This window comes from Chelon labrosus (assembly GCF_963514085.1).
Source record: "Chelon labrosus genome assembly, chromosome: 12".
NCBI lineage: Eukaryota > Metazoa > Chordata > Actinopteri > Mugiliformes > Mugilidae > Chelon > Chelon labrosus.
This window is the reverse complement of record NC_140345.1, coordinates 27,822,951-27,847,192: the sequence shown is the minus strand read 5'-3', so window position 1 is coordinate 27,847,192 and position 24,242 is coordinate 27,822,951. Positions and strand designations below refer to the sequence as shown.

Genomic DNA, 24,242 nt, shown 5'->3' with positions numbered 1-24,242 from the left:
TGGAAACTTCGTTCGAGGATTTATTTTTAATCTCTAGTTTGCTCTTCAGCTCTTCTTGAGAAGATTTTCAGTTGGTTGGATGTTTACAGAGATTTCTCACATCCAAACAGGTACTTGCAAAATGCAGCAGACTTCCTGATTTTAACCGCTGTGTGCGACATTTCCCATGATGCAAACTGCCGTGTACGTGTTTCCCTGAGGTTGATGGACGTGCAGTTTGTGTGTAAAACGGTGGAATTGTCCTTTAACTGAAATTATCTGCTAAGAAGACACAGCAGGTGCATTAATGATGGTTACATTTAATTTTGGGAGGTTTCTGATCGCGCTCGTTCACCGTCACTGGACGCTTGATAAAACTAAACCATCGTTAAAACACCTGCAGAGGCTTAACGTTGATCATAAAACGAGAGAAATGAGCACAGATCAAAACAAAGAGGTCATACACGAGTTTCTTTTTATTGTTCAATGCATGGCCACACACATTTACTGCTTTTCTTTTGCACTGTGCATGATGGGACAGTCACTATGGAGGTGTGATGGAGATGGGATACATTTAAGGGGTTTACAGGGGTCCGAACACATCCCACATTCCTCAGGGAAGGTCAGCTGGCCTCTCCCCACTGAGCCTCCTTCCCCGCAGGCTACGGCACGAAGCCAATACCCTCCTCCTCCTCCTCCTCCTCTTCCTCCCTCTCACATGACCCTTTGATAAATAGATTCTGGATTATTACAGGCTGCTTCTGCTCATTTCCCAACGAGACTCGTTCAGTGGATCGACGCAAGACAACAACCCCCATCCCATCCCCTTCCCTTAAACATTCTTGCATATATCATTCAGATTCAGCTTACAAAAAAAAAGCAAAATAAACGACATCATTTGGGTACAAAAATAAAATCCAAATTAAAACTTTAACAGGGCGACACCTGCATTTTTTTTTTCCTCGTACAGAGAGAGCACAATACATAAGTCACTGGTCACAAAAGTTCACCGCAAATAAAGAAAACCAAAAAAAAAAAAAAAAAAGCCACATAGGAAAGAACCCGATCCCAGAGGAGAAGAATACATCTGTCTTCCTCAACCCTTCTAGAGGCCTACGAGCTACGGGACGCCTGGTGTGTGTGGAGGCTGAGCGTCAGGTGAGACAGAGCGCGTTTGTCGGCACACACCTTCGACTTTATAAAAATAAAGAAAACCCAGCCCCACCAGACCCACACACTCTTGACCTGCTCCTCAAACAGAGACCGAAGGGAAAGGGGAGAAGGGAACGAAATCCAAACCACTGCTCTAAATATCTAAATGGATTCTTCTGAGCGTGAGTGTTTGTGTGTGCGGTGCGCGGCTTCTCTCAACACATTATGTACTCGTTTGCTAACATATACAGTGTAAACCTGGTTAGGGCGTGAACCAGGGGCACTTTAAATTGTGTAGCGTCGTCCCACCGTCTCCTCACCCCGACCACAGCGGGTCACTCTTTGTGTTTCGGGTTGGGAGGTGGGAGATCTGCCGTTTCTTATAGCGACGTTTCACCCGCGTTTCTCTTTTTGTGTTTTTTGTTTTTTACTCCTCTGTATTTACTTTTCCAACCCCTCTAAGCTTTAACTCTTCCATCCTGCTTCCAGCTTTCCTTTCGAGTTGTTGTTTTTTTGTTTTTGTTTTTTTGCCTTTGGAGACGCAGATACACACAGAGCAAAAGAGTGGGAGAGAGAGGGAGCGAGTGTTGTGATCGATCAGCTGTTCGCAGCGCCGACAGCTGCCCCCCTTTTTGACCTCTCAGCCGATCTCCTTCCACTGACGGTAGAACTCCACGATGTTCTTCAGCTCCATGCCCGCGGAGCCGGCCGCCTGGACCGCCGCCTAGAAGACAGACACCACAGCTGGTTACTTAATGGGATCTGTGTAGAGCTGCTGCAAACTGTTATGTGTTTGATCAGTTGATTCAATTAATCTTTTTGGTTCATTGGTAGATTTTGACATATTTAAACATGATATTTATGAATGAAAAGCACATTTCAAACTTCTGTCATTAATTAGCATACACAGAGTATGATTTAACTTGAATGCCTTGTGCTGATGTTGTAAAGTTATCTGTCTTAACAGTCATGTCGACATGAGAGGAGACACAGCAGACACACGGAGAACAAGGAAACTCCACATAAAGACCGCAGCAGGCCAGAAGGTTAGTACCCACCACCCTCATGCCGTGATGCTAAGCACTGCTAACGGTCGCTAACACCAACATAGAGTGTAATATTCATGGAAATCTACCTGGTTGAGTTTTAGAGGTCTATATGTGCAGAAACAACCTGCTGGAAAGCAGCGATGCCATGCTATCCATTAGCATCACCATTAGCATCACCATTAGCATCACCATTAGCATCACCATTAGCATCATGGGCAAATTTTTAGGAAGGGTCCAACCACTTTGCTGTTTTCTTTTGGGATTTCATCACATTTATTATGAGTCTCTTTGTCCAATCCATCCAACTTAATTTATAAAGCCATTTAAAAACAACATAAGTGCTGTTCTAAATAAAAGACATAAACTTTGTGAACACTGAACATTCATGCTGTGATGCTAACCACTGCTAACGGTTGCTAACAATGACATAGTGTGGAACGTTCATGGAAATCTACCTTGGTTTAGTTTTAGATGTCTATACGTGCAGAAACAACCTGCTGGAAAGCAGTGCTGCCATGCTATCTATTAGCATTACCATTAGCTTCTCCATTACCATCATGGGCAAATTTTAGGAAGGATCAAACTACTTCGTTGTCTTCTTTTCTTTTCTTTCTTTGTCCAATCCAGTCCAACTTTAATTACAAAGCCATTTAAAAACAACCAAAGTGCTGTAGAGAAGAAGTAAATAAAAGACAAACTTTGTGGACATTGAGTCCCTTTAAACCTTCATGCTGTGATGCTAACCACTGCTAATAGTTGCTAACACTGACATAAAGTGGAAAACTCATGGGAATCTACCTTGGTTTAGTTTTAGAGGTCTATACGTGAAGAAGTATACTGCTTACAGCTTGTGAGTACAGTAGAAAGCAGCGCTGCTATGCTAGCTATTAGCATCGCTACTCCCAGGCTCTGAACACCAAACAACCATCAGTTATTTCAGTAATCGTGCAGCCACTTTGTCTTCTTCTCTCAAAGGTTTCTGTCAGTTTTCATCTACTAATCATGTTACGTTACTGCCCTCTGCTGGATACAGGTATTAACAACGAATCTCCACATCCTTTATGTTTAGGTTTGGGCTTTTTATTAAAACTTTGCATCCCCAGATCTGTGCCTACACTGTGACAGTGGAGAAAGGAAACAGGGTGACACGCAGCAAATAACATTAGATAATATTACAGCATAAGATCAGAAACATGTGGCGTTTCATTTGTGTGAGGTCTCATCCTTCATGAGCTGATATATCTGAGACTTTCATGAGCTGGTTAACAGATACAGATCTTATTTAACACAGACTAAAAAGTAAAAACACATCTTTCCTTTAGTGTCTTTGATTAAAAGCCAGATTATACTGAATGAAGGTCTTTGTACTGACTGAGTCTAAGCTTCCTTATCAAGCCAATCTGAATAATATTTTAACAAGAAGTCACCAAGACTTGTTGCTTTTTCACTGGAAGATTGTGTCTGTTGGATCAGGATGAAAAGTGAGCCTGAAGAATCTTTACTTCTGCCCTAAATCAGATACTACGAGATAAAAAACAAACCTTTCCTTCAGTTCTACAAAGCATGACAAATCCTGCAGAGATGAGGAGCTCAGTGAACAGCACTGAAGCACAAACAGAGCAGCAGCTGAACCTCACGGAGCCGTTAGTCTGAGTGGAAAATGTCACCTCCTGGGTGTTTGTGTCTGACCTTCATCGCTGCTGACTGAGAGCAGAGCTCCTCCACCTGATGGCCCGTGAGAATGGTCACCATGCCGGCTGTGTCTTCATCTCCGTTGCTCTGGGAGACGGTCAGCTGACGGCAACTGTCCACCATCTTGTATAAGTGCCTGGAAGCAAAGAAGAAGGGAATTAAAAAGTCATCCGATGACTAGATTCTAGGGGGAGCAGCAGAAGAGGAGCAGGCCTCACCAAGCGTCGATGTCCTGTCGCTTCAGTTTATCTCTTTCAAAACTTCGACCCGACTCCTTCTGGCAGCGTATGTACCTAGAGGAGGACGGGATCAAGAACGTTAAGATTAAACAAACCCTCACAGTTGAAGGAGTCTTCTCGAGCTTTGTTCTCCATCGCTCACCTGTTGCCTTTGCGAAACTCAGACTCCAGGAAGCGGATGCCGTCCCTCGCGCCAGGATTTTCCTTCTTCAGCCTGTCGAGTCCGTCGATCACTAACAACACAAAGACGGTCCAGACTAAAGTCATCGGCACACGGACTGACTCGGGTTTAGAGTTTACAGACAACAGCTGAACAGCAGATTGGTGCATGTGTGTCAAGTAGAGCTACAACTACTCAACTAATCATTTTTTCTATTAATTATTGATTATTTAGTCCACAAAATGTCAGAAAATAGAGAAAATGTCCATTAAGTAATTTAAGAGCATGAGGAAAAATGTTTTAAGTGCTCGTAGCATTCAAGTGCCTAAAATAATTATATGAAAATGCCAAAAAAAATTCACATTTGAGCAGCTGAAACAAAAATATTTGAGATTTTGCTTTCCTTGACAATAATCCCAAGTTTAACCAGCCCTAAACATGTCCTCTGTTTCTCAGCATTTCATGCATTTAAGTCAAATGTAATGCACTTTATACGGCGAGGGACACAAAAGTCTTAAAACGAAAGGGAGAATTTATGGTTTTAAAGACATTTTACTTAACAAATGACTTCTTGAAAATAATAGAAGCTGAGACTCGATAATAAATCTTTTGAGGGACTTTTTCCACCATATAGACATGTCCAGATATCTCAAAAATGTAATAGGTATGGAATTATTTCTAATTTCATCTCATCATTTTAGTTTGGAACAATAGCTCCTGATGATAAGATAGATAGATCAGCAGTTTTGGAAAGAAGTGGTGAATAGGTTTAATTTAACTTGTTGACTACTGGGACTCCTGGCTCTTGGTTGCTGCAGCGTGATATGTCGTAACCTTGCAGATTAATCAGTGTTATGAATTTAGCAGTTATTAACAGTTGGTACTATAAAATAAGCTGCTGTTATAGGCCCAAAACTGATGGGAGACTTTCCTATGCATCAACTCTCCTTCCTTTCTCTATCTCTTGTCATTGACTCTGTGGCTCACGCTCCCCTAAAACAAAGACTTAAGACCTGCAGACAGTTTTAAGTTCAGCAGTAAACAACATCTGAACATCTGCATTCAGTCAGAACGACATTCTGTCCTGAAGAAGAATCAGTGATCACGAGAAGCATTGCTGCAGATCACTGGATCAGCCAAACAACACATTCTAGCTGTGCAGGGCAGACAGAGGACGAGGAGGGGCGGCGCACTGACCCGTCCGAGGGATGATGATGATGAAGCAGCCGCTACCGGCCAGCTGTCGGATGAGGTTCAGATGCTGGCAGAGAGCAGCCGTGTCCGGCACCAGGTAGGGAGACATGGACGACTGCGCTTTAGGCTGCTGAAGGCTGCCCTCTAGCTGTGACACCTCCAACTGCAGAGAGGAGAGCAGACGAGCTGTGATTAATCTGAGAGAGTCGTGTTTGACGGCAGCAGAAGACTTCAAGACGAGCTGAGATTCAGATGGATGTTCATGCACTTGCCAGTTCATTAGGTACACTAGTGAATGCATGACAACATAACAGGCATTCTGCGTGTTATTTATGTCACATAACAGAGACAGCTTCTGCTTCAACTGTGTTTTCGTTTTGGAGGCTGTGATCTGTGGAACTACTGAATTGTTCCGACACTTGTTCCTATTATTTTGACAACCCCATCGTAGGCAGTAAATAACAGAAACAAACCAGAGTTTAATTCAATCCAGTTTTAACAGCATCACAAACCACATCCTCCAAAATGATCATCCAGTTGAATTACAACCTCTAGAAGAGTCACGAAGCTGTGATTTAGTGCAGGCCTGTTTTTTTTTTTACCTAATTTAATTTATTGATTTAAATGAAATAAAACAAATTAAATATTTAATTTATGTTCAACAAAACTAGGATCCTTTACAGCGACGGCAGACTCAGCACACAGCCGTGTCTCTGCCCGGATATGAAGAAGAGGAAACGGAGACACGGTAAACAGCCAGGGGACAGACTGATAATAAAAACCTGTAGTCGAAGCTGAGCCATGTCCCTCATCAAGCGATTCCGACGAGCCTCCTCTTCAGCCTGCACAAACAGAGATAAACAAAGAAGAGTCAACATCAAATGGGACAGACTGTTTGAACACAAAAAAAAAGTCTGATTCCAGGTCATTAATTAAACATTCGTCACGTTTAACGCCGGCCAACCGTTACACAACACCGCCAACTGAATGCAGACTCCCTGCGGTTCTTCAGGGTCACTGTTCTGTTCGGACGTCACTCACCATTCGGAACTGGGCCTTGGCCTGCTGCACCAGATTCTCCTGCTCGGACTGGCTGATGCTGGTGAAGATGCCGGCCTCCGGGTTGAAGTGCAGAACGTTGCCTTGGAGATTCGTGAGGAAGTGGCCAAAACTGCGGATACAGCACACTCGCACCACACACTGGGAGAAAACAGAAGGAAGGAAACGGTTTTAACGTGACAAAGCCTTTACTTCATGAGATTTGACTCAAATATCTCTGTATTAAAGGTTTAAAGGTGCTCTCTGTTGTAATTATTAACAATCCTCCCTCTTCATTTTATACTTGTAGACTGTGCGGACACATTTTAACACGGCAGATGGTGAAGTGCATCGTGATTTGTCAGCAGGCTCCAACAGAGATGGTGGAATATTTTATCTCTCATCTTATATAAAATCAATTTATCTGCAAGTTTGATCTCTCAATTAACAGTTTTAGTCTATAAACCCTTTATTTATTTAAATTTAATTTAATTTGTTTCTTAAATGTACACAATCCTCTGAAAGGACACTGACTTTCTCTTATTTTTATCAGCTTTTTAGAAGGAATTCTCAGCCTAAATCTGAAAATATTTAGTTCACAACCACAAGCCAAAGAAAAACATCTTAAAGAATTAATCTGTGATCAAAATAGCAGCCAAATATCTTTTTTCCTAATGGGCTAATGACTAATCATTTCATCTCTGGTCTCAGTTCGTGACCTAATTGCATGAAATTTGCTGCAAATATTGCAAGATATTGAAATCTCATTGAATCAACTACACGGGAAGGTCTATATATATATATATATATATATATATATATATATGTTGCAGTATACACATGGCTCATTTAAAAAACAATAATAAGATTGCAATTTGCACAGTAGAGATAATTCCCATTGTTTTTCTACACATCTGTAGTTTGATAATTTGCTAAAAGCTTGATCCTGTGTGTGTATGAGTATGAGTTAGTACCTCCTCTAGAGAACTGAGGGAGGGGTTGCGGCGCGTGAAATCGAGGCGTCGGTGAGCCACGCTGAGAGCGGGCAGGTGTCGCAGAGCCAGGTCCTCCGGCAGCAGCAGACTCTGGACCAAACCCGGCTGCTCACACTCGTTTAATAACTCCGTCACCTCCGCGTTCAGTCCGAGCTCTGGGGTACACACACACACACACACACACACAGAGATAGATAGATAGATAGATAGATAGATGGATAGATGGATAGATGGATAGATGGATAAATGACTCGTCAGTGTAAAAGTCACACAGGGAGACAACTATTCAGTGTGAGAGCCGAGTGTTTGGAAAGTGAGTGTACAGTACAAAATCTGATATAACATCCATTAACATCATTTCATTAAACCGCCTGATAACTTATTACTATGTCATCATGCCATGGATGAATTTTAATATTTGTAGACCCCGTGAGATTGAATGCAGAAACTCACCGGCCTCCAGCATCTTGCTGCCGTCTGGTAACAGGTTGAGCAGCACAGACAGTCGGTTCCACAGACTCTGAGAACTCTGCAGAGATGAGCGGTTTGTTAAATACACTCCGAAAAAGTCATGAGTTTCAAAGAGAGACAAAGCAGGAGTATCTGTCGCCTCACCTGTGCACACATGAGGATGATATCTGTGTTTGTCCTGAGCCAATCGACAAAGACCTTCACCACCTGGATTAAACCCTGATTGGTCAGGATCTCCAGCTTCTCCAGCAGAGTTTTTTCACTGTGTACGGACTGAGTGCTGTGCTGACTCCCTTCTGAATCAGAGTCCAGGTCTAGAGGACGAGGCAAAACAAAGACGAGTTTGATTTCAACAGAACCACAGTTTAAATTCTCTGTGATGATACAAGGGAAGATTTTGCATGTTACCGTTTTCATTGGTTCCGTTAGCAGTACCGGGATTAATGTCACAAGGTGATTCCCCGGGAGGAGGAGGAGTCTCCTGGGAGGGGGGAGCAGAGGTGTCAGTAGGGGTGGGAATACCCGAGGAAGATGAGGGTTGGGGCCTCAGCAGCATGTTGCTGAAGGTCGGCGCCAGGCGGAAGCAGCGCTTTGCCTGGAAGAGCTGAGAAGACATGGCCTGGAGGTTACTGCTGATGCTGGAGTCGCTGGGCGCCAGGGGCCCGTTGGTGGTGGGAGGTGTGTCGCCGTCCCTCTCTCCTCCTTCCTCCTTTGGTTGCTCCTCATCCTCCTCTTCCTCCTGATGCTCCCGGGCCTGGCCCTCTAAGTTATCGGAGTTTTCCGTGTCCTCGATGTCTTCCAGGTCTGAGCGAGACTCCTGGCTGTTCATGTCCGAGTCCGTCTCCACGTCGAACGCCGTTCCTCCTTCCTCCTCCTCCTCTTCCTCCGAGCCACTTCCCCAGCTGCCTTCCTCGCCCAGCGGGTCTCTCTTAGCCTCCTTCCGGACAGATGTAGGATTGACCGGGGTTCCCGTCGTGGTGCCACCTGTTGAATCAGCCCGACCCCTCCTCTCTTCGTCGTCGTCTTCGTCTTCCTCGCTCTCGAAGCCTTCGCTCAGGTCGCTTTCGTCCTCTCCTCGAGTGTCTTTGCGAGCGCAGCGGCGGCGGCGGAGTCGGGAAAGGCGGGTGTACTTCTTCTTCTGCCTCTGTTTCTCCTCTTCCACCTGACGCTGCTCCTCCACACTGACGTGCTTTTGGGTGCCGACCCGCTCGGAGCCATCTGCCTCCTTGTCCTCCTCATCCTCTCGCTCCAAGGAACCGTTCTGCAGAGGCCTCTCATCAGAGTGATCTGCAGGCGGAGCCGACACATCCCTCATCTCCAGGTCATCTAGAGAAGAGAAGAAAAATAGAATACTTTAACTCTGACAGTTTGTCAAAGACGTTTCTCTAAAATCTTTTACATCCAACGACATGAGTTTGTCAAAAAGAGTGAATAGACGTGTTTGAACTTCAAATGCCAGGTCCTAAAGTTTCCCAGCAGAACATTGAATTGTCACAAGATGGTCAATGTTATTTACTTCTCCTGTCAGTGGTCTGATCTAAATATGGCTGCCAAATATTCTAAAAGGTTTTCTTGCCACACACAATATCTATAAATTTGGTTTCGGATCCAGTCTCTTGATTTTGTGAAGATTCTGAGGCGTTTTTTTCTGTTGCATTTATTTATGTAAACAGGGTTTGATGGGATTGTCTCTCTCACCTGCAGCATCAGTGTGAAGTGGAGGCACCTGGCTCTCCGCCTCCTCCAGTTCGGCCTGCAGCCGAATGTTGACGTGGTTCACCAGGTGGGAGAACAGGGCCAGAGTAAAAGCTATGGAAGCACTGTACTGCTTTGATCCTGAAGTCAGAAAACACCAACATGTGTCAGTACAAAATGGATTAAAGGTGAACTGAAAGAGACCAGGGACAAATATTCAGAGGCTGAATGAGGTTCAACTTTGGCCGTCATCTACACAAAGATAATAATATTTAAATGTATTAAATATCAAAGTAGTGTCCAGATTTCACTTTGAGGTCAAACGCTTCCTATTGTGTGTTTAGACAGAGTCATGTGCTCTAACACATGAGTTATCTGCACAGCACCCCAAAAATAAAACCAGAGCCTGGCTGGTTGTCGTCTGAATCTGCCACTAATTACATCTTGATTCAGATCCACAGGCCCTCTGAGGATGATGCTAAAATAAAACTGCAGCTTTTTAAAAGGAGAAGATAAATCACCCCAGAATAGCTGCTGAGTTACCGTCACACCAACCTCCTCTCTTAAGGCTGTGCACCACCATCAGACACGTGACCACCATCTTGAAGACGAGGGTGTCAGGCAGTACGGGGCAGGAGCTGTCAGTGTGCTGCTGCTGCTGCTGCTGCTGCTGCTGCTGCTGCTGCTGCGGCTGCTGTGGCTGCTGCTCCTCCTCTTCCTCGCTGGGGCAGTGGTGAGCCACGCCGTGGGCTGGCGGCGGCAGGTAGAACAGCACCAGGTTGAAGTCCTCCAGCACCGACTGGCAGAGTGACGTCAGCTCCGTCTCCATCAGACTAAACACAGACAGAGGATGCGCACTGTTAATAATCTTGATTTGAAAGATCCAATCATGATTCATAACATTTAAATACACGCCATCCTCTCATGAGAAATCTCACTGTGGTCTCGCCAGGCCTCAAGCAATGAGATTAGGTCCAAAACATGGCAGAAGCTTAACTGAGAGCAACATCAGGACTGGAAGCTGATTGGATTTTTAAAAAGTATGAGGTGCACAAAAGCAAAACGTACGCAAGATGTGAAACTAGAGGGAGAGCATCACAAAGCTCTGAAATCCATTGTTTTGAAACTGAAGCATCTCTACACGCTGAATCAGGAACAATTAAACAATGAAAAATCCAAGTTCAACCGGTTCACGTCAGCTCTACGGGCACTAAACACTTTGATGACGAGCACGAGCTGAAACGCGTCAGTCTAATAAAGTTGATCTGTTTATTACAAGTGCTGCTGGACTCTCGACCTCTCTAGACAATTACAATTCATTTTCCTGCTCCGTGCACCTTGGTAGCAGGTGAAATCACGACAGAACTTTTTGATTCACCGTCTCTGGACCTCTGCTCGCACTTTACAAAAACAAATATTTGACTTTGATATCACCGGTGCAGGTAGGAGGTCAGCCACTACATTAAAACTGTTCCCCCGGTGCAAACAGACTGAACTGGTGGATTTCCACTGTGGACGGTGAAAGCACAAACTTACCTGTTCTTGGGCTGCAGCAGGCTCTGGAGGTACATGAAGCTCACCAGGAGGCGCTTAATGTCTCTGGATCTGCAGAAAAATGACAAGCGGAAAAAAAAATATATAATATCTATTTATAAAACCACAACAAAAATCAATGTAATACTTCCCTGTTTGAGGCAGTGGTGAAATCATTTAGCTATGATCTCAGCATAAACATCAGTATCTTTGCAACTACAGATCTTATGGCAGGGCTGGAATACTGGTCCAGATACATGGTCTCATTACGAATTGGAACGCATTTTGCACGTTTCAAACAACGTTGTGCTTGCGTTGTTTTTCCCTTTTGCTCCTGAAAGCGTCTCTCCCTGCCTCCCCTTCCCAAAGCTGCCTCCTCCCAAAACACTCCACACACACCGGCCGCTCACCTGCCCTGTCTTGAGTTTAACCTGACGGCAAAAACGGTAAACTCCCGTAGCATTTGAAGCTATTTATGTTGTTTACTACTAAATGTTTTATGTTACCACCACCGATGTTTGCTCTCTTGACTTTTAGACCATGGAAATTTACAATTATTTAAAGAGAGGAGGTCAAAACACAGATGAAACAACTCCAGACGTAAAGTGAAATAGCGTAACTTTGTAAGCGCTAGCTATCAAAGTTAGATTGAAAGGCAACTGTTTACTATAAAGTCGTTTTATTCGCTGATACTTTATTTAATCTTTCACACATGTGTCCATAGAACGCCACGTCTCAGCAGCTTATGTTATGTTTAGTATTCCTGTGGATGAACCACACAGGCACACTCTTATCTTATGTGCAGACATTTCATATAATGTATAAATAATTGTTTTTTATAGTTGGGGATGTCATCACTATTAAGGGCTTTTATTAAGACAGTAGAACAAAGGGAAACACTGCAGTAGAGGATGGCAGTGATATGCGACTTATCTGCTTCCAGATGTACCAAGCATTAAGCTCCTGAAGTGCTTATTTTACATTCTTTATTTGTGCCCATATTTGTCTTTTATTCCACCTGAATCCTGTTTCTTTTGTTGCTTCAACAATGTAATTTACCCACAGGGATCATCAATCATCTAATCTCATCTGCAGAGAGAGAAAGACGCTGCTCTGTCCCACCAGTGGCGAGAGCGCTGAGCGCACAATTACATTAATTATGTGAAGCCCCAGCAGTCAGCTGGGACCCGATTAAAGCCGCTCTGGGATGGAAGCCGACTGAAGTCACAATATTTTGTTTATTTCAAGTGGATGTTAACCAAGCAAGTAAACGATGACCATTAATAACAGAATTTAACAGAATATGAGACAGAAAACCCAACAAAATGAAGATAAAAGATCTGCAACTCATTCACCTTTGCCGAGACGGAGACAGCTTCTTCATTTCCTGCTTCTTCACTTGGTGGTACATTTTGGCAGCTTTGTCGAACAGGCGCTTCAGGTTGCCGTAGGCGCCCTCGAAGGGGGCGTCTGACTGGATGCTGAGGCAGGCAGAGATTAGAAATCTGTTAAAAGACTTGCAACAGGTTGTTAAAGTTCAACCATGACTTGCACATAAACATCCCTCACCAGCGTAGGTAGTAGTAGGTTGCTTCAACGTTGTAGAACTTGCTCCCTGCCAGCGTGCCCAGTTGGTTAAAGGGCATTCCTGCAGATAGGTGGGAGAGAAAAGAAAATAACAGTTACACAACGTGGACTGGGAATCATTGGCTCAAGTTCAATCCTAAATCTGTGAAAAAAAAAAAGAATGCGTGACCTAAAATATTACAGCCGTACGAGTCAAGAATTTTAGACACAAATAACTTCATTCAAAATGCAGCTTTTGTAAAATAATCTATCGTAATCCTTCCTCTGAATTCCTCTGAGTTTCTCCTTCTCTGGATGTTTCTTGGATGTTTCCTAGATTATATTTCAATGTCACTGACCAACGGGAATGGCAAACTCACAGAACTATAGTTATATTAAAAACTGTGGTGTCTCCAACATACTCCTAGTTATTTCTCTTGTCTTCAACTCTGGAAAAACAGATCAAGGAGATTTACCTGCTGCTGGTTATCATTTCATAGGCTGATTGGCAAAGACTTGAATATAAAGTAAGATAAGATAGGTAAGTTTTATTTATCCCAGAGGGGAAATAAAGGTGTCACAGCGGCAGGGATCAACAGTACAAAATAAAAAAAATAGAATAAGATAAGACAAGAGAAACTATACAGAAGTAAATATGTTAAAGTACAAAAAATATTTACATATTTCATCAGGTTTAAAGTAGCTAAGCAAACAACGAGTGTTAATCAAAGGTTGAAGTGGTGGATGTTGAAGATACATAATGATATTCATGAATATCGCGTATAAAGACAAACTCCAAGAGGAGCTGCACCAAAATGACATGAGGTAATGACATGAAGCAACACGAGGGATGAGTTGCTATAGACAGATGTATTATGTTCTTTATATGTCCAAGAAAAGAAGCTCAGCAGCAGAGCTAAGAAACGCTCTGACTGCTGAGGGGACAAAGGACGTCCTGAAGCGCTCCTTCTTGCTCTCTGGCTGACGGAGCTACCTAAAGTCCCATCCACTATGTCTTTACTATGTCCTCTATGACCACAGGCAAATTGACTTTATATATACACTGCCTGGCCCAAAAAAAAAAAGTCTCTCCCATCATCAATACAAGATCTTGGTGAAAAATTAATGCAACACTGGATGGAAGTAAATCTGGTGACATTGGAGAAGATTATGGAAACAATGATACAGAGAATGTGCTGGAATCAAAGCTAAAGGAGGTCCAATGATATATTAGAGTGTGGGACCTTTTTTTTTTTTTTTTTTCATGGTCAGGTAGTGTATTTTAAACGACAGTCACTCACCCACGTGTGGCATCACAGATAACGCCTGGTGGTAAAACCTCTCTGCCAGCTGCTCAGCCTCCACTCCAGCGAGTTCATTCTGGTAGCGGGCTGAAGGGAAAACAGCAAATACACAAATGAGATGATTAAAAGATAAGGTGGAGAATATATAATTAGTTGAATTTATTTCAGAAATGTTCTCACACACAACTGGAACTAAACTTCAGATATAAATTTAAGTCTAACCAACATTTTTCTGTCAAGTCTAAATCTGAAAGGGAACACTATATATAAATAATCTATCAGTCCAAACTCTAATGCATCACTCAGTTAAACTAACTTCCAGCCTCCTGCCAATTACATGATATATAACAACGCCAACATTTTCCCACGCTCAGTGACACACACATGCTGTCTCACACCTCTAAAGGCCGGGCAGAGAGATGAATTAATTACATATTTTATTAACATATTATTACCAAGATCTCCGAGATAGACCAGGCAGCGATGACAGGCCATCTGTGCCCACTCCATCTCTTTGGGGGTGGCTGACACCGGTTTCTTTCGGCCTGTTAGGGAACAATTACACAATGATTTATTTGAACTTTTTCCAGAATTTAGCCGATGAGCAAAACGATTCGGAGTTCTGCAACAACACCACCAGGTCATAATGCAGCAGAGCAGTATCTTCAGCAATACACTCATTCAACCCAAATGCACCACAGGAGCTCATTCAAGCCTGTGGACATCAAACTCTAGAACTCCTCCTGCTGAGTGTTGGTCAGACTCTGTTATAATTTAATGTAACCATCCTCTGTTAACTGTAAATTGTAAACTCTATGTATCACAGTAATCCAGGTGCAATAATCTCCTTGTGCAGTATTCGTTTTTTTCACTATGCAATAACTCATGTTATACCATGGTCTGGGTGAATACTCGATTCTGATTGGCTGGAGGGTGTGGGTTAAAAAGTGATAATGTACACCTAGGAAAGACGTTCCGTCAAATTGCCTGATGACAGGTCTAAATTATTGCGCTGGCTCAAACGCTAGATGGTAACCATGGCAACGGAGACTCAACGTTATTTCACAGTTTATTCATCGCAAAAGCAAGACAGACAAAACATGAGTGATTTTATCATTTCTTTTAACTTATTTGGTGAGTTTGACAACTTTGAAGACTGGGATGCAGCAGAAGAAAAAGAGAGAAGAGAATATGAAAAGAAAAAGGGGAAGCGACACAAGGAGGTGACACCGGAGGAATTGAACGAATTAGAGGATGACAAGGACGAGATAAACACAAAGAAAACGATTTAGGAAACTATCTGTGAACTTTGATTCTTTGAAACAAAATTTCGCATCATCCTCTGGACACACACAAGTAGCACTGGCCTTCTGAAATGATACTTCGTATCACATAACGTAAGGTTAAGCCATCATCTCACTTCCCATCACTGATCAACTGCTGCGGTCGGGTCGCTATGGCCAACGCCTGCATACGGGAGATATTAAATAGTGCGCTCGACTTGTAAAAATAAAAAAACCCTCACTATTTTAACTCTAAAACACATTAAAGTATTATTAATTGATTAAATATTTCTTTCTTTCGTAAGTGACCATGGTATAAGCGGGATAATGCCCTTCGAGGTGTCCATTAACAGAAATTAATGGACTTCGCGTCGGACGGTTCACGCCTCCGCGTTGTCCATTAATTTCTGTTAATGGACACCTCGTCGGGCATTATCCCTTACTTCAATACTGTTACTTGTAGTGACTTCCAACAGTTTAGTGTTCTGTGAAAATATGAGATCACAGAGTAGAGCACCCCTAGAAAGGCTCATGTTGTGACAAAGAACCAGTCATAGAATGTAAAAGAAAAAGCTGAGAGAGAGAGAAGAAGAAGTTTGTGCTTGGACGTCTTACCGATCAGTGGGTCTGTGACGTGGGTCCAGTCGATGCAGTCCTGCAGCTCCAGCTGGTAATGTGACTGGATGTAGAGCAGCAGGTGTTGGTAGAAACCCACGCCGGCGATCAGGTGTGTTCTGTAGGCGCACTCCAAAGCACTGCGACTGTGGATGTGCTGCAGTGGAAGAAAGACACAGATCAGAACAACAACAATAAACATGATCTGAGCACACAAGCCCTATTCACATGGGACTAGTTTTACCTGGCGACCTCCGATAATTTCCTGTGTGAATCGGCCATGTCCGTAAAAATTACACCTTAAATTACCTCCCCTATTTCTCGTAACACAGCGGTCCTTTGATAAAACTAATCCAGTGTGAATCAGCATCTCTGTGATTTGGGGGGAGTGTGTTTTTACTTTTTCAAGACTTTTGTTTGATTCGCAGCTTTTTCCTGCCTCTTGTTACTTAAGAATTACGAAGGCTGTGCTGTAAATCAAAGTCTGGACAGATGTTAGGGTGCAAAGTGGAGAGATGTGTTTGACCCATTCACCTATGTAGACGGATGAAATCATTAAATCAAGCATTAATGTGTTCATGGACAAAGGGGGGGCTGATTTAAATACTGACAGGTCGTTCGTAATTTCTTCCCCGGGATCAATAGCCTCACAATGTTTTATTTTAAAAATATACTTTTTATTATCAATTAGAATGTGCAAAGAAACTAAAACTGTAAAAAGAGTCAAATGTCCCCTGACATGCAGTGGAATGAACCGGAAAGTAGCAGAGACATAAATATGCATAGTGTAAAACACAGAGTTTGTTTATTCCGTGCGAATGTGCCACATGAAACCCAGACGTAGGGGGGTTGTTTTAAATCACATGATGTCCTAAAGGTAAAACTGGTCCAGTGCAAATAGGACTTAAGCTACAACTCTTCATTCAGAAAAGCACAAAACATGTAATCCTAAAGTGTACTGGGGTGGTTTTAAAGTGGAAACCATTCAGTCAAACCAGCTAACAAGTGGAAAAACTACCTGGATTAACAAATGCAGAGAGGCAGGTGAAAGTTACCTTCTTGTTGGTCTTGATGACCTGGATGACTTCATAGTAAACCTTCCTCCAGAGCAGCTCCTCAGCCTTACGGCCGTAGTCGACGGGGTGTAGGAACATCAGTTTCACACAAAGCTCCCTCAGCCTGAAAACAAAATAAAAAAGGTCATGCATATATTCAGGAGGAAGTCGAGTCACCCATTTGACAAGTGGACCGATGAGTCAACCCAGTTTCACATTAAGTGTGGCGCTATGCAACAACTCAAACACCGTCCTACTCATGACTTATCACAAAGCTTTTCCAGCTTCAGTCCACTTAGCTACTCTCTACTACAGCTAGAACAAATACTACTTTTTTTGATAAGCTGTTAATCATTTCTGGTTTCTTCCATGCAAATATCCCAACCTTTGCTGTTCAAGTTTCTCGAGTGTCAACATTTGCTGCTCTGGAATAAAATGTTTTTTACACCTTCTCATAAAGTGAGTACAACAATGTGATCTGTATAAATAGGAATAGTAATATGAATGTGTCTGAAAACAAAATTATTCCATCTTTAAGGGAAACGGTGTACATTCAACTTCCAGTCTGTTACACGTCCCTGAAACGAGTGCGAGCTGATAAAACGGTCCCACAATACTTAAAGTTTTAGAGCAGACTGAACAAACAGCGCAGTAAAGTCTGCGCTGCATTAAACTGACAGGTGTGTTAGTACTTTACTGACGTTACATACCATGGAACAAAAAGAAATATTTGAGGCATTACTGAAATGTTTGCCTTCCCCTTTTTGTGACTCGCATTTTCTCTGAACTGATTCACAAGAAAAATCTAAGTCCTCCACTTCACATGTAAACACGGTTACGCAACTGCATTCAAATGTGACAATTCATTGTTGAGGACACCTACCCTGCCATTACAGGGAAACCACTCCATGTTTACTGGATCATTCTGGTGCAATTTGCAAATACGTCTCTGAAACTGCCTTTCCCAAAACTGCACAAGACAGTGATGTAACACATTTCATACAGACTTAAAGATGAGCAGGAAATTAGCTGCCGTAGCTTAGAAGCTCTTTCACATCCACAAAGGGTTAATAGTTTCAAATCTGAATAATCTGACGCAGTGTCAGGGAGGAACTGACCCAGTCCAAGCTTTCATATAAGAGAGAACAATCTAAAACCAATGTCAGTAAGTTCTGGAACAATAAGGGACAGAAATTTTAATCTGTAACTAAGAACATCGATCCTGAATGTCAAACTCCAGCTCACACACAAAAGCCTGCCTGAGGAATCTGAAAATGAGCGGCTCTGTCTAAATACTGGTAGAACATCATCTTTATGGGGTATGACGATGCCTAGCGACGCTTTCAGAGATGAACAGAGATGAATGTGTCTAGCATTAGTGTAAACATGCAGTCAGGGCAACAACTAAGGATTATTCTATTTATTAACTAAAGAGCTTCTGAACAGCAGAGGTCACGTGGATGAGCAGTGAAATGTTTTTAAGAAAATATCAAGTCCAGTCACCCTTGTGTTTGCTTTGTTATTGGATAAACTATGACCTGGATGTCTGCAGATCTTCACAGACACAGACTTCAGTTTGTTTGACTAACTAGTCGATTGCAATTTTCAAGGATGGGATTTGTATACATCCTGCAACTAGAACCAAAACTATTCAGTTTAGCATTCATAACGAAAAGCTACTCGTTCAGCTGTTGGTTCATTTTCAGTCCGACTCATTAACCGTTTGGCTGACTTTTACATTTGCATACAGTTTGAGAAAGCTCTCAAAGCAGTCACTGAGCGGGATGAGATGCCATTTCCTCTCTGTCTCTCCCACCGTGTCGAAACTCATCATCATGTCCCTTTCTCACATTTACTTTAGATCCAACTTCCTCTTATTCAATCCGATTTCTCTGCTGTATCCAGGAGAGAGAAAACCACTGCAACCTGCTCTGTTTAATGATTATGAAAGGAGATATTTGCTCAAAGATAATCACAGGTGGTCAGTTTGTATATACACTGATCAGGCATAACATTAAGATCACCCTCCTAATATTGTGTAGGTCTCCCTTGTGCCTCCAAAACAGTTGGTGCCTCTGTGGATCATCCCACAGATACTTGATCAATTTGGGATCTAGTGAATTTGGAGGCCAGGTCAACACCTTGTGCTGTTCTTCATGTTTTTTTTAGTTGTTCCTAAAGTGTTTTTGTGTGTGTGTCTGTGTCAGGCTGCATCCTGCTGGGGATGGCTGCTGCCATCAAGGAGTGTCATTGCTATGGATGAATGCCAGGTCCAAAAGCTTCCGAGCAGAACACTGAATTGTCACAAGATGGTTTAAATGTTATTTACTTCTCCTGTCAGTAGCTTTAATGTTATGGCTGATCAGTGTATTAGACATCTGAACAGGATTTGGAGACAGTCTGGATGCTGCCCACAGAAACAGAGACTCACCACACGTTAGATAAGTGACCAGATCACACACAGCCTCCATGTGGCCACTGAGATTAAAGTGAAAATACTGCCTCCCTTCAAACACACACACACACACACCCTAAAAGAAAAGGACAGCTGGACGTACTTGTTGCGAAGGCTGATGTTCTCCGGCTTGAAGACCTCTCTGTAGGACGACTTGCTGCTGATGATGACATCCAGCTTGTGCACAGACTCCACCACAGCCCTGAAAGCAGCAGCACGGTGACAAGGTTAACGCTGCGAGCTAAACATTTACTGATGGGATAAAAAAAACAAGCCCAAACGTTGTGATGTGTCACGAGAACATTTTAAACGCATTACTATAGCATCACTAACACATGGCCCTACCAGCTAAAGCCTTTTCTGTTTCATTTCTCTCTAACAAAGACATGAATGATGACACATGTAGCTGCCTCACATGTAGATAAGCTACTACAAAGAATGAGCAGCTCCCCATCAGGTTTAGCTGATGTTACACTGACAGGTATGTTTGGGAACTCACCGTCGTGACAAGAGGAAGGGAAGGGTAGTTAGCTAGCACTGATTGGCTAGCGCTAAGCTAAGCTAACCAGCACAATAACGTCCAATTAGCACCTTGGTTAGCTAGGCAAAAAAAACAAAAAACAACGGCCTCGTCAAGTTACCTGTAAAGCCGCTTGATGAGAAGGACTTTGGCCTCTGGCTCGCTGTCCTGCCCCGGTCCGCTCATATTACCGACAAGCCGGATGTTTGATCTCACGCTCCAGCGTTTAGTCGCCGCTTCCCTCAACCCTCCCGACACACAGTTGTCACGGCTACTCGGGGTTTGTTCCGCCGGCAGTGACAACCGTGTTGATAACCAGCTAGCGCTAGCTATCAACGTAGCGTTAGCTTTCCTCCGCTTCCCTCCGAGTCTCTTTCGTTTCTTGTGTCCTTTTGGCAAAGCCCCCTCTACCCATGCGTTCTGAACACCGGGTAGGAGGGGGTGCCCGGTAATTTACGCTCTTCCCGGTCAGCTAAAAAGCTCTGATGTGCCTCTTGTGTTGTTCCCCGTTCCGGCCATAGCTACGAAGGCGGCCATTATTCCGATCAGGCACTGACCGCCTGAATATCGCGAGAGTATAGAGCGAAATCACGAGATTACGTCTGGGGTTGCCAGATAGCGTACAAAACCCCATTTCTTTTAAAATCCGTATGAAAAAAATTGTTATGACCCTGCAATTTGGAAAAAAAAATCAAGAAATGTAAACTTTAGACAAACATCACATAAGTTTTTGGATATTATTTGCAGCAGAGACAGTAAATGTGGAGCATCCTGCATATATTTTGTGAGCAGGACAACTATTTCATGTTTGCGGCATGTGAAACCGGGCATTTCCAGAATTCAAATCTTTTATTTATAACTTCCACCTCTGGGTTTGCATGCAAAGTTGTTCTTTGGAACTGCCTTTTTGTCTATAGCCTTCCTACGCACTATTAATGAAGATTTAAAGTGAGTATATCATGAGCTGAAGAAATCTGTTAAAGCCACTACACACTATACTATTGTTTAAAATTAATTAAGTCTCTTATGCTATCCAGCGAACATTAATATATATATATATATATATAAAACATATATCCAAAGCATAAATCTGGCCTAGTAAAAATCCAAGCAGACATCTAATTAGTCAGAGGAAAAACAAAAACACATGCCGTTCAGGCCTTGTAGTAATTCCTTGCTGGCTTCAGGCGGCTAAAGCACACATGAAGAAGAATTCTTCCTCTGGTTTGTGAAATATTTCCCCAGGTCATGTATTTATATGCAAATCATCCTCTGGTTTGTGTGTGACTTCTTTGCTGTTCCCAGCTTGGCATTCTTACTTCTGTATTTTGGAAGCCTCCCTTGTCTTTTGTTCCTTACAAAAAGGACAAAAAGGTTAGTAAAAAAATAAATAAATAATAGTAATAAATAAATAAAAATTCTGACCATGATGGCAGAATGAGGCTTATTAATAAAATGGTATGCACCTCTAGTGTTGTAATTCCTCCTGATTGCCAATAGAGGCCTGCAGAGATCAGTTATTTTCTGTTCTACATGCACGATATGTTGAAGTCTCAGAGGAAAGATATTTTGAGAGGCTTGCCACCATAACTGCATGCTTTAATGCATGTTGTCACTGCAGAAACACGTTACTGATATGACAGGTGATGACTGCGGAGTCCACTGGAGGATGTTAACCATTAGCTGGAGAATAAAGTCAGTGGTACTTGCTGTGAGGTGCAGGATTAATTCATTTTTCATTCTGTGATTTTACGTGTACTTATGACATTATTAATGAAAAATCCAATTTTGGCATGCAGCTACAAATACACAGGTCGATACAGTAAATTAAGTGAATTATTAATTAACTGTAATGTGAATTTATTTCAGTGTAAATGATCAGAATAATCCCATGAATGTATTTGACACTCGGGTGAAGAGGAAGCTGCAACTGCTTGTTCTGTTCACACAGCTCCTACATTGTCTGTGCTATTGTTTTCCAGCTCTGTCCAAAGTCAGAAGACCCCCCCTCCACAACCACCCCCCACCCAGAGGAACTGCAGGCGATTAAGTGTAGGAGGATGAGGATAATTACAAGCTTGCTATATTCAGTCAAGTCCCCAGCTCCCAGCTCCCAGCTCCCAGCTCCTGCCTGCCATCCTCTCGCTCCCAGCACCTCGGCTGGGGAGAGTGTGAGGAAATGATTTGCTCTGCTCACCAAGAGAAGAATCACAGTCCAGGGGAAAAGAGACGACCCAGATGAGCCAGCGCTGGGAAGGAAGCACAGATACTTACAGAACCTGTGATCCAGGCAGAGGAGGGTCTGAAGAATTAAACTGAAATTACTCAGATTATATATTAACTTTATGATAAGCGACGTAAGAAGGGTGCACAAGAAGTATTCAGCTGTAAAACTTTGAATTTTCGACCTAATAGACAATATTGTTTCTTCACAATTCACGCGTTAAGTTCACAATGTTTTGGTAAAATACTAAGAGCAATTTAATAAGTAAAAACTGCAGCAGCTGCTACTTTTCTACTTTTCTGTGTTTCATAGCATGGTAAAAAAGTGATTGAGGATTTGGGACTTTTTGTTTATTGACTTTTAAAAGATGACACTTTGGACTCTGGGAAATTTGTATTTTTACCACACTTAAATATTAATCAGTTAACCTGGAAAACTGGTTAGCTAAAACAGTTTAATTACTGATGAGAATGATAATCACATGTGACCGTACTTTACCATATTTCCAGGAAGTAGGCTGACGGTAAATCCAGACCAACAGTACAGAGCAAGGTCGATGATTCTTTATTTTTCTGTTATTTTTAACAAACCTACTGAGCTGGTGCATCTGTGTGACGTCACACACACACCAAACATGTCACTGCCTGCAGACTAGAGAGCCTGGACAGGTCTCCAGTCTATCACATGGCTAACACAGAGAGACACTCACACCTACGGCCAATTTAGAATCACCAATGAACCTAACCAGCATGTCTTTGGACGGTGGGAGGAAGCTGGAGAACCTGGAGAGAACCCACGCAGACACAGGGAGAACATGCAAACTCCACACAGAAAGGAACCAGTCGGAACATGGATTAGAACCCAGAACCTTCTGGCTGTGAGGCATCGGTGCTAACCAGCAGCAGGACGGTCTACTTGAGACTGATTTAAGATAATTTACAATATCAGTGTTTAAAAGCAAATGTTTAATTGGCTGGAATAAAGATTATGACCAGACTAAAACTAGATTTAGGCTTCTGTGTTGAGTTTGCATGTGTTAAACTTTCACCTCCCCAGAAATGTAACTACACGTTGGGGCGATGCAGACTACAGCAGCTCTGATTGGTTTAAAATGCATTTCCTCGTCCTCGTCTCGGACAGTAAGAGAAAATTCATCCTCCTTCAGCCTCCTATGCACCATCTACCCAGACATCATCCCTTTGTACTGCGCTGCAGTGACTTCAGTAAAAGTTTAGAAAAAAAGTTTAAAGGTTTATTATGTCCAGCTGCACAGAGGAACTTAATACAGCTGATGAGGGGTGTAATTATTGCACAAATACGGTGAGTCCTGCATAGATCTGCTGCAGAATTACACCCATCAGGCATAACATTATATTTTGTAGGTCTCCCTTGCGATGACGCCAGCCAGGCTTGGGTTTTATTTTTGGGGTGCTGTGCAGATAACTCATGTGTTAGAGCACATGACTCTGTCCAAACACACAATAGGAAGCGTTTGACCTCAAAGTGAAATCTGGACACTACTTTGATATTTAATACATTTAAATATTAATATCTTTGTGTAGATGATGGCCAAAGTTGAACCTCATTCAGCCTCTGAATATTTGTCCCTGGTCTCTTTTAGTTCTCCTTTAATCCATTTTGTACTGACACATGTTGGTGTTTTCTGACTTCAGGATCAAAGCAGTACAGTGCTTCCATAGCTTTTACTCTGGCCCTGTTCTCCCACCTGGTGAACCACGTCAACATTCGGCTGCAGGCTGAACTGGAGGAGGCGGAGAGCCAGGTGCCTCCACTTCACACTGATGCTGCAGGTGAGAGAGACAATCCCATCAAACCCTGTTTACATAAATAAATGCAACAGAAAGTTATTTATTGGCTAAAAAAATGCAATACAGAGTACACTGATCAGGCATAACATTATGACCACCTTCCTATCAGAGAATGGACATGGGCCTTCTGAGGGTGTCCTGTGGTGTTAGTGGGGGGGCCTTTGAGGGGAGGGGCCTCTGTGGATCATCCCTCA

General features: G+C 42.8%; 1 protein-coding gene across 1 annotated transcript; it reads right to left on the bottom strand.

The window, feature by feature from the left end:
- Nucleotides 1-445: 445 nt before the first annotated feature.
- smg5 (SMG5 nonsense mediated mRNA decay factor) lies at nt 446-20,753 on the bottom strand. Its single transcript, XM_084557677.1, has 22 exons — nt 20,117-20,753; nt 19,579-19,677; nt 17,021-17,144; nt 15,966-16,122; nt 14,523-14,612; nt 14,065-14,154; nt 12,767-12,845; nt 12,553-12,678; nt 11,201-11,269; nt 10,220-10,497; nt 9,668-9,805; nt 8,378-9,295; nt 8,114-8,283; nt 7,952-8,027; nt 7,478-7,653; nt 6,507-6,665; nt 6,248-6,307; nt 5,469-5,628; nt 4,254-4,344; nt 4,091-4,165; nt 3,870-4,008; nt 446-1,855 (listed from the first exon to the last, which is right to left on the bottom strand). The coding sequence occupies exons 1-22, from the start codon at nt 20,179-20,181 to the stop codon at nt 1,772-1,774; spliced, it is 3,423 nt and encodes a 1,140-aa protein (XP_084413803.1). The 5' UTR covers nt 20,182-20,753; the 3' UTR covers nt 446-1,771.
- Nucleotides 20,754-24,242: the final 3,489 nt, after the last annotated feature.